We start from the raw sequence: 13,225 nt of genomic DNA, 5'->3' as shown, positions 1-13,225 counted from the left end.
CACGTTCCGTGTCTCATTGCGTTCAATCCACTGTCGTAAGGCTCTTATCGAAGATTCACAGACCAGGTCGTTCCTTCCGCAGACCGCCAACTCCACAGCCGTATAGTGGAAGTCGGTACATAGCTATAGCGGAATACTCAAAGCTTCTCTTGATATGAAGTGTAACCCTTTCTGTTTGCTAAATTCCCAATGTGCGCTGTTCGCTCACCATGAAGTGAGTAGGCGAGATCGACGAGGAAGTCCCTGCAAAGACCTTCGCTTTTATCAAGAATCCATTTCGTGCCGACATCATTCCACAGGTCAACCATGAGGCGTCTTCCAAGGCTGTCTTTCGAAGTGTTCTTGTACATGAATTCGACGATCTCGGTACTGGGTAATCTGTTGGCGGCAAACGACATGACTCTCATCTCGGTACGAACGGTCTCCAAAGCGGAATTCTTGGCTTGCGTATCTTGCAGCTTCTGAGCGAGGATGTAGAACTTGACATTTTCCAGAGTATGTGCTTGGAATTCGACAGGTGTCGTCTTTTGATATTCTGTTCCGGTGTACATCGTACCCATATAGATGAGATTAACGTAGAGAGCGAATATCTTGGGGTCGTCTTCAGGTAGTTTGACAAGCCGATCCTTCTTCTCAGACCAGTTGCCACTCATCGCGCGGCGGAAGAACTCGGAGCGTCCGGCCAGTATGCCTTCGTGGAGTAGGAAGTCTTCCTGAGAACCTTCAGGACCGACGCGCACAGTCAAGAAGGAAGCCGGATTGAACCTAGATTGAACATGTCAGAATCGGCGGTAGACGGTCGCAAAAGGTGACTTACCTCATAGTGCTGTCTCTAGCAGCTTGTGCAGCGGTTTGTGACTCCATCGTGAGCACTATCGTCCTGGAGGGTGTTATGGGGAGGGGTGAGGAAGAGATTGTCAAGAATTTGCAGCTATACGAGATGTTGGTCTGCAACTTGGCTGTAGGCAGATCCGCGTCTATGGCAAGCCGCAATCAAGGTGAAAGCCGAAGTGCAGGACTAGTGCTGTGATTGGTGTAGCGGCTTATGAGGATGAAGTGAGAGAACCCGCAATGATGGCGACGGAAGCGGTCGAGAAAAGGAATTTCTTCTGATACCACTAGATCGTAAGGCAAGGCGGAAGCAAAGGACGTTAGCATGGTGTAGTATTAGGATGCGGATACTGGGCAAAGGACAAGCACGTGCCATGAGTCTAGTCGCGACTTCCTGAACATGTAGCCACATATCTTGTCATCATGGTACCTGCCTCTAACGGAAAGACCACTTACCTGGGTGCACCTTGGCCAATGGAAACTTTACCTTACTAACCTCACTATGTTGGACCTGTTCCTGACCGCTCATGCTCGCTTGCGTGTACTTTTGCCGTGTTGTCATCACCATTTGAGACCCGACTACACTCCTCAATCAGCATCCAGATGTTAGCAGAACCCCAAACAGTCCAGATACAGGCACAACCTCTTCGTGCACGCCAGACCGGCTCTGGGACTCACCTTCACCTCGCCCTCTACCTAGCCTGCCGTCTGCCTAGCTCCGCCACCCTGCATGCAAGCCCTCTCACCTGAGCCCACCCATTATGACCACCCGCAAGACCCACCTTTACTTGAAGATATAAATCCCAACATTACCCCATCCACCATCAACTCTCCTCCACTTGGCGGACTCGGGTGGGCTCCTGACGGTTACATAGAGTGCATTGCACGGATTAGAAAAACCTAGAGAAAAAACAGACAACATGTCCATCAAAACCAAAAGTGACTCTGGTAATGGGAAAAAACACATAAGAGAAGGATTTGTCACACAAAGGGCTGAACTCAGGAGGGCGCGCCGTTCGATTCGGAGTGGGCGTCGGTCAGCAGATGCTGGGTGGGGGTTGAGTTGATTCTTTTTTGCCCTCTTTTTTTTTGGTTCTAGGATTTAGGTGAAGGTGAGGATGGCATGTGAGAGCGGGTGACGTATGTCTCTTTTAGAACAACAACACGCGACCACAACAAAGACAATCCAGGAAAGGCAGAACACACGCATAACTAAGAAGAGATAGAGACATAAGACAGGTATAGATGACTTAAAGTTTCATGTTACTCTTCTACTTTTACCGTTGAGTATGTCCTTCCTGAATGGCATCGCAGCGTACCCCTTAGGCCCGTGCGATGGCGTGGCACTCCTTTCTGTCAGCTTCTTCCACAGCTCGCCTATACTTGCTCTATTGGCGGGGAGCATGCTATATTGCAAGCTGTATAAGTTGCGGCGGTGGATCGGTGGGACAAACTGCCCTGACACGAGATACAACAAGACGCTGGGCGAAAAGTAGTGCTTGCGTATGCGATCGCCGAGATCGAAATAGGGTTGGAACATCGCACGTAGTGACAACGGGATCGACTGCGTAGTGTAAGTTCACATAAATCACAAGATTGCGCAACTTAACTTACCTTCAGCAACACATAGGCCGTCGGCGGTGAGCCTATCTCGCTTGTCGTGCTAGAGGTAAGACCGGTCGTGTCTTGTAGCTCGAAACAGATTCCTCCAGGTAGTCTTCCAGGATCCTTCAGTCGTAGCATGACTGCGAAGAGCGGGAAGTGATTGAGACAGGCTAGCCCCATCTCCAGCGCAGCTTTCAATCCGATGACAGCAATACGTGCGCTCGCAAACGTCAAGTAGAAGACGAACACAGTTGGCAGTAAGAAGAACTGCAGTGTGAAAAGAATAGTGCCGAGCAATAGCTGGTCCAAGTCGTAGTCGCATGAGTCGATTCGGTTGCGGAGGATGTTGCGCTTCTTTCCACGGAAAAGGTGGAAGAGGGATATGATTATCGTAAGCTGCCAATGAAAGATGCGAGCAGACGCGACGTAAAACGAATAGATGTGCAGCGTCAGCAGCGAAACGAGGTCCGAGAAGATTGAGATGGGCATAGTGGCGCCAGCGAAAGCGGAAAAGCCAATGATCTGGATCAGCGCAGGTAGATGTGGCCGCAGGAGTGATATGCATCCCGCCCAGTAATCAATGACCCAAAGAAAAAGGTCGCCCAGGAACGCAGCCAGTTCAGTGTTCAACTTCAAGCCTCCGGGCCATCCCATAAGCCATGATATCATGCGCCGTAGACCGTCGACTGACCAGGTACTGAATATGGTATCGACCTGAGCAGCCACGAACGAAGCGTTCTCGATGATGAATGTTCCAACAGCGATGCCCATTATGACATCGTTGGCAACCAGCCACAGACTATTGTAGAACCGGATATACTCCGGATGACTGTTGGTGATGCTTTCCCAGTTTAACTTTTTCCTTCGTAAGGTGAGATACTGAATAGGCCAGTAACAAGACTGTTGTAATCGTATGTCGATCTGTTGCGCTGTTGCGGAGATGTCTTTCAGAGCTGGCGAGTCGGAAGAACCTGGCCGCCAATGTAGAAGCTGAAGGACTGCCTCTCCCATTATGCGATGGGTTATGAGCCCAAAAATGAAGAGTTGTGCGGCTACCGGCCATATCCAGACTCTGAACGCATAATGGAGGACAAGCCATATATAGTCCCAGAGATCGTTCGCAGACTCGACGACCCGCTCACTAACACTCAAGGCTCGCTTCATGCGCCTGCCTATCATGCCAATGTTCTTCTGTAATAGGGCGTTCAACTCGTGCGAACAATTCACCTGCTCGATGAGCATCGGCAACGCCAGCTCCTTTTGCGTGCGCGGGTGTGCAATCACCGTGTGCAGCTTGAGCTTCTCAACGAGATGTGCCTTCCTTCTGCGCTCCTTCTCTTCTGCTTTCTCCAGCTCTTCAAAAGCTACATCCCATTCTGCGACCCTTGTTTTGTCTCCCAATGCTAGCGTGATTGGTTTGAGCGAGAGGTATTGCATACGCGTTGGGTGTGGTCGGTCGTATACGATGACTTGCATAGCCACGAGCGGTTCGTGAGGACAATGAAGGCGCGGAAAGCGGAACGAGGGGTCGGTATGGACTACGATGAGGTCGGTATCAGGCTGCTCGACTGGGCTCTTGGGGTTGACGTAGCCCAAGGCGCGCACGGAAGAGTGTCCGCATCGTTGAAGTAGTTCCTGGACATCGTGTGGGCTGTGTCGCAGCAGGGTCCCGACAAGCAGCGCGTTCTCGACTTGACGCAGTTCGACTTCTTGAAGCACAGCTACCACAAAGACATCTGATCTCGAGTTTCTGAACCCCACCAGAACACCCGGCGCAGAGTCCTTTGGAGCGTCTGACGGCCAGAATACGCGCATCAACCCATTGTGTGTGACCATATCATCATCCTGCTACCCCGCTAGAATGAACCGCGACGTTTGAGCTGCTCGCGTGCAGAGATGCCGGTGCCTGCGAGTCGGGGATGCTGTTTGGTGCTGTTAGAAAGGACCCGAAAGTGCGATCAGGCAAATACTGACCAAGTCTGTCTCTTGTGTTGCGATGCGCACAACCGGTAGTATGAAGAGGAAGAACAGCAGGGACAGCAGACAGAAACCCTTAGCAGTCCGTGTCACCACTCCGTGATCCCAAGCAAAGATGCCTAATTCGTATACGCGCGTCACAAGATCCCAACGGGCGGTCGAGTATCCTGCGACGAAGATTCCGATAGTAAGAATGGAGAAAGCGTGCATCTACGCCGTCATGCCAAGTTGTATTCGGACAGGTTGAAGGGGGTCTGCGCGAACACTAGACTAGCATTCAGGAAGGCGCGAGTGTCTGCAATGAGCCCTGACTTTCACACTGCCAATTGACACGGGTATGGAGTAGTGCGCTTGGGAGTACATGGCGCTGGATGCATTAATGCGCGAGGCGTAGACAGACGATGATCGCGTACGTGGAAGGTCCGACTGATCGGAATTTGACGCTAAAACCGAAAGGGCCTAGCGTTCATCGCGCATTCCTCGACAACGGTGAACACCATCGCGGAGGCAAGCATCAACAACCAGACACACAAGAAAACTCACATTTGTCGACAAGCAGCTATAACACACAAGTTGCCGTGCTACTGTAGGTGCTTCATCTCGTCTCGTCAACTCTTTCTACTCTACTTTCATACTGTTTACGTTGACCGCTTAGCGCGAGTTAACGACGAGCATTCATATGCATAAGTCCAAATGGGCAGAGACGGGCAGAGGGCCGGGGATACCGAGAGTGCGCTGGAATGGGCAGAGGTAACTACAAGTAATGGATTTCAACGGCGTTTCACTGCTGTGTGAATCGCAACCACCCGGGCAAGATTTGGCGCTTTCACCTTATACAGGAAAAAAGCTGAACAGGTGTAGAGCCTACATTAACGCCGGGTCACCTATCTTGTAGGTCTTCACGTTAATGTAGGCTGCAGGCCTGTTCGGTTTTTCTTGGTTGACGTGCTTTGTTCGCGTTGGTTACTAGCGCGTCGCGTCCGTCCGCCTGAACCTTGGAACCGTCGGAGTTTCGTTCACTCCAGCCGCGACTGCCTCTTTCATTGACCTCCACAAGTTGACAACACAAGTAAAATCTCACCCTTGCTAACAAACCCCAGTCAACTGCGAACTCCAGATCTTGACCCCGGACAAGGACGCTATAACGGCAATCAAGGCGACATGGCTGTCTGTGGCTTCTACCAGCGAAATGCATGCAAATTCGGAGGTAAGGTCATCGGCTATCCCTCACAGATAACTGTCTCACGCGAAGCAGATTCCTGCAAATTCGAGCATCCTGGAAGTTCGCGAGATGCAGCTCGAGGCGGAGGCGGCTTTGGCGGAGGCTCTAACAACAACCGCTTCGGTGCTTTCAACGGCGACCGCTATCGCCCAAGTGATAACAGCGGATCTAAATCATCCACCTTCAGCTTGGACAAGGACGTTATTCAGATCGATCTCGCCAAAGAGCGGCCGATCTATCCGCTTTCATGCTACGGTCCCGGGAAAGATGCTCCGCGCCAGCTCATCGAGGGGCCTGTCGAGATCAGTCCAGAGGAGCTTCGATCCCGGTACTACACATTACGAGCGGCAGGCAATGAGCCTACAGCGGTAAGTCTGAAGTTCAGCGCTGGGTTTCTTACAACTGACGGTCCGTAGCAACAAGAAGAGGGCGCGCTGAGCGAGAAGATGCAACAGCAAGTAAAGGCGATTTTGGATGATATCACAGGTGCTATCAACTATGTCGCAGAGGGTGCCAACGTTCATCCTAATCGTATTGACATCGCCAAGGGCACCGCAGCAAGCGGATCAGCGAGCAATCCTACTGGATCGTCTAACACTGCTGCGAATCCCTTCATGAAATCATCAGCGAATCCGTTCCAGACTGCTGCAGCATCATCTCAGCCATCTGCTTCTACACCAGGATTCGGCAAACCGGCCTTCGGTCAACCCGCTCAGACAAGTTCAACATCGGCCTTCGGTGCAGCCTCTGCTTTGGGTAATCCAGGATTTGGCAAACCGGCCTTCGGTCAACCCGCTCAGACAAGTTCAACATCGGCCTTTGGCGCTGCCTCTGGTTTAGGTCAGAAACCATCACCTTTTGGCTCATCTTCAGCGTTGGGTAGTGGGAGTGCATTTGGGAAGCCTGCATTTGGTGCCTCCGGATTCGGCCAACCGTCCATGCCGGGCGCAGGAAGCGCATTCGGTCAGGCCAGCAGTATGGGCCAAGGTTCTGGTTCTGCTTTCGGCCAGCCATCAGCTCCTGGTGCAGGTAGCGCATTCGGTCAGGCCAGCAGTATGGGACAAGGTTCTGCTTTCGGCCAACCATCAGCACCGGGCGCGGCGTCGGGATTCGGCCAGGCAAACGCTCTTGGACAAAAGCCAAGCCCATTCAGCAAACCAGGTTTTGGCCAGAGTGGATTCGGGCAGACGGCTCAACCAGGTGCTAATGCCTCTCCTTTCAGCCAGCAAGCTTCGTCTGGTGCGTCGCCATTTGGCCAGCAAGCCTCGTCAGGTCCATCTCCCTTTGGTCACAAAGCACAGCAACCAAGCCAGTCTTCACCATTTGGCCAAGCAGCCCAGCAGCCGGCTCAACCAGCACCTTTTGGTCAAGCAGCCCAGCAACCAGCTCAGAATTCACCGTTTGGACAGCAAGCTCAACAGGCTCAGAAGCCGAATCCGTTCGGTCAGCCTCAGCAGCCGTCTACACAAGCACCTGCACAGGCGAACCCCTTTGGTGGTGCTGCATCATCTACCACCCCGGCCTTCGGACAACCAAGCAAGCCGTCACCTTTCGGCACCCAACAGCCTCAAAACAGCGCAACGCAGCCGGCAGCTGCCAACCCGTTCCTCAAGCCCCAAACATCTGCCGCGCCAGCAGCCTCCACGCCTTCACCCTCTCCCTTCACCACCCAGACCCAGAGCCAGCCTAGCAACCCTCCCGCCCCTGTTCAGGCTACCTCTCAGCCGGCTTCAATAGCGCAGCCTAGCTCCGCACCGCGCCCCCATGTTGAAGGTGTTACACCAGATGGCAAGCCTATCGACCCCAAGGACCGTTACAAGGAGGGCAAACCAGAAGAGTATGAGGGCGAGCAGGGTAGGATTCTAGAGGAGATCTACAAACGTGTTGCTCAGCTCGGCCGATTCAACGATGACGAAGACATACCCGTCACACCACCAAAGTGCGAGTGGATCGCGCCGCTTACGCTGTTGTGAAGCGACGATTTGAGTCGGATAGGACAAGTGGGTGCATCTGATGGTAAATGGCATGAATGGCGTTAGTTCTGGTTTCGTGAATAGATCTCACATAATGATGTGTTAAATAATAGACTAAAATGCACACGAAAGCATGTGTAGTTACACATTCGTTTCGTTGCAAGTAAGACCTTCCTAAACGGTGGAGCAGCTATCTCGAAGTTAGACAGAGATTCAGAGACGCCGCGACTCAAGTCCGCATGTGAGGTTCCGGTGCAGGATGCCTCTCGCGATATTATCATCAATTTCCAAAACACCACCATGAACAGCCTGAAATATATTTGGTAAAAGGTGTTTACTCGATGAGTACCAGCTTTCGTAATGACGGAGAAGAGTCCAATCTCGTAGTGTACATGCGTGTTCCATCCCACTGGCCCATCGTTCTGTACTGCCTGCTCCGCCCGTGCATGTCCCCATTCGGCGCGCTGCGCAGGTTCGGCCGCGTAGTCGTCGCTTGATAGGTATGTGGTGGGTGATTTATCGCTTCTTCGCATCGACTTTGTCCTCGAGGGTGCGAACGTAACCTTCTATCCGTTGGACCGCGGATTGGAGAGCCTGATTTCATTAGTCATGGTCTGCTTCACATGTATAGCCCCAATGTATTGTTCTTGCGATCGAGCTTATGCGCAAAGGATGTAGATAGAAATGACGTACGTAGATGTCCTCGGTCAAGAGCTGGTTCGATACGCGGTATTCGTCAATGACATAGTAGTACATGCCAGCGCCGGATGCGGTAGCACCGAGAAGGAAGCCAAATAACCTGTCATGTGTTAGCCATACTGATTCAGCCATGGTTGCCGTTCTAGTAGACGTCGTTCGCTGTCGCGCCTGCCTCATGGCATGTGACAGTCTCCCATGGCTATGAAGCCATCGGAACCCAGTCGGACATTGGCGAATGCAATTGCAAGATGAGCACTCACCCTCCCCTGAAAGCACCAACGGGCTTCTTCACTGGCGCAACAACAGTATCCTGCCTCAGTACGGCGCTTGTCTGGAATCCGCGGGAAGCAGCCATGGGCGCTCGAACGCCGGCGCGAGCCGCCGCCCTCAAGAATTGGTTTGCCATTGTGTCCTTTGCTATCTTTTACGTCGCTCGTATCGTATCTCAGGATCTGGTCGCGGTATGTGAGCGTGTGGGTGGAGCGTGGTGGTGGTGACGCTCGTGTGCCGGCCGTGACGTTTGTGAGCTACCTGCTCTCCGCACTACAAACAAGCAAGCTCGACTCGCCTGACCTGGACCCTTGCCTGCCTCACGCTTATGTCAGCCACCCCGCCCGCCTGGCTTTATCTGGTAGACCATGCACCGCGACTCATTCATCGCATCTCGACGCGACACAAACTTTTTGCCAAGTGTGATAACGAAAAGGAGTTGTATTAAGAAGCTCCATTTAAGTTAGCCCCTTGTGATTATCCTGAGTCACGATCACGGCTGCTACCCAACTCCATCTCCAGCATCTCTTAACCTTGGAATGTGCGAATACATCAAACACGTGCGCACGTGGCAAACCTGCGTGTGACACGAAGACATCTTGTCATAGTAATTATTGAATTAAATCGCGATGCGCGTAGGGGTATAGTAAAGTATGTACACTAGGGAAATGAGGGCCTGCTAATGGGCAGTGTCCTCGTGCAGTCCACCAACTTCATCAAATCTTTCTTCTCTACACCCAGCAGACTCATCCTGATGTAAGCCTTCGCATAGTCCAGGTTCCAGTGGACCTGGTTACCAACAAACGACTTCCACTCATCGGCGATCTTGGGATGTGTCGATAGCACCTTGTCACTTGGTAGTACGAAGACCTTCTGGTCAGCACTGCCACCAGAGGGGTTGTTGAGAGTGTCGTTGTAGAACTCGACGTCCCAGACACCGGGGGTTGTATCGAGGGGCTTGTCGACGACCTCTGGGCGGACGTCCACGAATCGTTGCTTGGCTGTTGCATGGGCGCCTACGAGTGCTGCGAGATCGTGGGGCGAGAAACCCTTGTCCTTGAAGATGGCGATCAATTTGTCGGCGTCTTGATGAACGTCAGGTAGGAGTCCTTTGGGCGCGGCCTTGGTCGCATCCTTGCGGCCAACGAATGTAAGTACGCGGGGCCCCTTCGGGCACGATATTGTTGCGTGATTGTGCGCATATTGGACGAGATCAGCGTATCCGACCTTGTACTTGAATTGTACATCTCGAAGTTTTGTGCGAATACCCTGAAGGCCATTGTTCTCTGGGCGTTCATGCTCGCCGAATTCCATGAGTAGCGATCCATCGGCACCGCCGTTGAGAGCATTCTTATCCCAAGACCCGGCATCGTGGAAGCCCATGCGGACTGCGGCACGAGCGTTGTCGTTGCATTGTTTGTCCTTGGGGTCGACAAACAGCTTGGTGAGCTCCGCAGAGACATCGTACCCTGAAATTGTTAGGCCTTCAGGAATTGAATCCGGTTATTGTAACTCACAAACGCAACATTTATCGATACTCAACAATGAGCAGGTCAACGGCTTGTTCGTCTTGGTGTTGTCGATAGGTGACTTTTTGCCAGACAGAACGTCCGCAATGAGTTGTTCAATGCCTGTGAGAACACCATTGAGTATGCCATCGATAAGGCCGGGTGCGGCATGACGTGGTTCCAATGGAGTTGATGATGCAATCGAACATAGAGCGAGGAGTGGCAATGCCAGGGATTTAGTAGGGACCAACATGGCAGCTGAGGTAAGTAACGACTGAGAAGATTCTAAACAATAAATTATGAAGACAAGCTAAGGCGAGCAACTGTGAGCTGGTGAGGAACAAAAAGACAAGGTGTTTGGAACATTCTTATATTCCGCGACAGTCTCCTAACAGCAACGGTGTACCAAGTCCTAGGCCTTCTCTTCTCGCCGACCACTGGCCCCCGGGCCGCATGGAAGCAAGACGCCGCTCAGTTGAGGCCACAGCAAGCCACATTGAGTAGAGGTATACAGCTCGGTCCCCGAAATAGTAATCTATCCCTGTAGCCCCAGGCCAAGCCAGCCGCTTGAAGGCGATGCGGTTGAGGAACACCAGCCATGCAGCTACCAGGCGATGGTCATGACAGCGATATGCAGGGCCGAGCCTAGACTAATGGTCTTTCAAGACAAGTAGATCCCGTCAGTGTAAGAATTAAGGGCGGTCTAGTAGTCGCCGCCTAGAAGAAAGGTGCCAAGCTTGCGGAGGGGCGCATTTGCGAACGGTCTAGCTGTTGCAGATTTTGTCCCTGGTTCAAAGAGTGTGAGTCGAAACACTCGCCATTCGACAAGCAAGTACAGCCCAGAGCGAGAATATCGACAGTGTAGTCACTACATCCTGCGTGTATGCCACCAATACATGACTGCGGAAGATCACCCTGCCGAAAAGCAGCATACTGCTTTGCGATTCTCCGGTGCCGCTAGCGTCGGTATCCGTTGTCCAGAATTCTACGAAGCCACGATAGCCTCGTGTTTTCTCGTGAAGGTGCATGGTGGCTTGTCCAGATCTCGCGTGTTCGCTTGGCATGTCAAAACTCAATACTCTCCGCATGGTGATCCGGGACCTGAGCCCAGCATCCGCGAAGAAGAATACGCCATCTGCCTTGCGGTCCCACATACGTAAACTCGTGCAGCGACTAAGCGGTGTATTTGTTCTTCAGCTACACAAGCTAGTACCATCAGCTGGGATTCGCTTGCATGCCCAGGTGTTGTGGCACTGGCGAGCAATGCGATTTCGAGCTGCCTTCGGGTATTGCCCCAAGAAAGCGATACAAGGGCCACTGACGCTTGCCGCTAGGGAACGGCGATGTTGGCGATTGAGGTAAATCCGGTGAGCCTTCAGTCCATCGACCGCTTGTAGAAGAGCTGAGCCAAGTGATCGACAACACTAGTGTGATCGTGCAGCCGCTGCTGTGGAGAGCCGGAGCCACAACGAGCACATGACTTTTGACCTGCTCAGCCCTGTAGCTGTAGGTGTTTAGCAGTAATCGAACACTTTCCCATGCGACTGGATTACCCTCGAAATCTGCTAGTTCAACAAAGGGTTTGTTCGTGGCAGTAATCCCAGCATCTGCCACCCTGAGCCGGTGTCCATTGCTTTTCACGACGTCAATGTTGAGAGTAGTGTTTAGAACGCGCATCGACGCGCATATAGAAGGTGTGAAGAGCGAGGGTCTTGCAGGTACTTCTGCTTACCTCGCGCGGTTCTGCTTTAATGCAGGTACCACTGCCGTACCAACGTGTTCCACGGGTAAGAAGCAAAGCTATCGATGTTAGGTGCTGCCTGACATCGTTCGGAACCAAAGTGTTGGATGATCTGACGCTCGGAGGTCTGACGCCCCTGAGATTCGATGACAGCTCAGTCCAGCAGAGGGTTGAAGAAGTTGAGGTCCAGGGTTTAAGGGTTGTTGAGCTTCATGTATTGTTCCTATCGCCTCCAGGGCTTCTGCGGCCCGCAAAAGCATGAGCCTAGACACGGTGCTTGATTGTTTGTTCGCTCCAAGCGTTAGCACAAACGTCCCCGACCCCTTATCGCCATAATACTCAACAGTGACAAACATTCCATCAGACGTCGTTATCGCATTGCTGGAGTGAGAGATGCCTTGGTGGAGCTGCGAGGCCACGGCTCTAGCGGGAATAATGGTCTTGGCGTGCGCCAATCGGAGCCCCCGATCAGCGGAGGCCTCGACGCGTCTCGCCCTTTTCGATCTTTATTCCTTCATGCATCAATACTGCGGGCAGATTCTCATCAGTGGGAGTTTCGCATCAGCCATCTGATATCGGCTGGCACCCCCTTTTCGCAACTTCGTCACTCCTACCCTGAACTCGCGACCATTATCACGTCATGCAGACAGATGTCGCGTCCGGAATCCTCTGGCAACAGTCCGCCAAAACGTCGACGGACGGTTGAAGGGTCGTGCTGGCCTTGCAAGCAAAGACGAGTCAAATGCGATCTCCAGAAGCCCACATGCCGACGATGCCTCCTTTCAGCAAACGCGGAAGACTGCAGCTACGACAAGTTACTACTCAGATGGAAGAAGCGACCTGCCAAAACGGTGCCGGAGTGTCTACCACAGCTATCCATCGAGCGCTCGCTCAATAGCATTCATCTGGCAGTCAATGAGCGAAGAGCACTGGAATACTTCAAAGCGCGTTTATGGCCACTTTTCTCAACTCTTCGTGAGCCGGTTCCACCACCAGTCGCACTTGCCCTGCGCTCTCAACCTGTCCTCCAGGCTCTATGCGTATTTGCCGAGGAGCATCGGGCGCTGCAAGAGCGCGGATCGTCCAAACAGACTCTCGAGAGGAGACGCTTGCATTGCTTGTCAGTCATCCGTGGCCAACTGAGCAGCGAGCAATCAGATGGTGCCGCGCTCTCCGCACTTCTAGTCGCGGTGCTGCTTTTGTACTTCCTCGAAGGCTATGTAAACTGCATGTCAGATGACGCTTCGACCAGTTGTCATCTCGCAGGAGCGATCGCAATCATCAACGCAATGGGCGGCTTTCGAGCAGCGTGGTCATCGTCAGACAGAATGACGAGAATGCTGCTCTCGGAACTGGCATCCACCGATCTGACAGATGCGTTGCTTCAAGACAGAAAACC

At 52.6% G+C, this 13,225-nt stretch overlaps 2 protein-coding genes across 2 annotated transcripts; both read right to left on the bottom strand.

The window, feature by feature from the left end:
- Positions 1-137: 137 nt before the first annotated feature.
- Positions 138-4,251, bottom strand: J4E93_000652 (uncharacterized protein; the record flags this gene model as incomplete). The annotated part of the gene is made up of 4 exons (XM_049338611.1): positions 138-765; positions 818-880; positions 2,304-2,395; positions 2,446-4,251. The coding sequence occupies 4 exons, from the start codon at positions 4,249-4,251 to the stop codon at positions 138-140; spliced, it is 2,589 nt and encodes an 862-aa protein (XP_049204496.1).
- Positions 4,252-8,124: 3,873 nt separating this feature from the next.
- On the bottom strand, positions 8,125-10,338 carry J4E93_000651 (uncharacterized protein; the record flags this gene model as incomplete). The annotated part of the gene is made up of 5 exons (XM_049338610.1): positions 8,125-8,202; positions 8,302-8,407; positions 8,568-8,719; positions 9,286-10,046; positions 10,095-10,338. 5 exons carry the CDS (start codon positions 10,336-10,338, stop codon positions 8,125-8,127), a joined length of 1,341 nt encoding a protein of 446 aa, XP_049204495.1.
- Positions 10,339-13,225: the final 2,887 nt, after the last annotated feature.

This window comes from Alternaria ventricosa, assembly GCF_023758065.1.
Source record: "Alternaria ventricosa strain BMP 2768 chromosome Unknown scaffold_1, whole genome shotgun sequence".
In the NCBI taxonomy this organism is placed as follows: Eukaryota; Fungi; Ascomycota; class Dothideomycetes; order Pleosporales; family Pleosporaceae; genus Alternaria; species Alternaria ventricosa.
The sequence above is the reverse complement of the archived record's forward strand: the minus strand, read 5'-3'. Positions and strand labels throughout refer to the sequence as shown.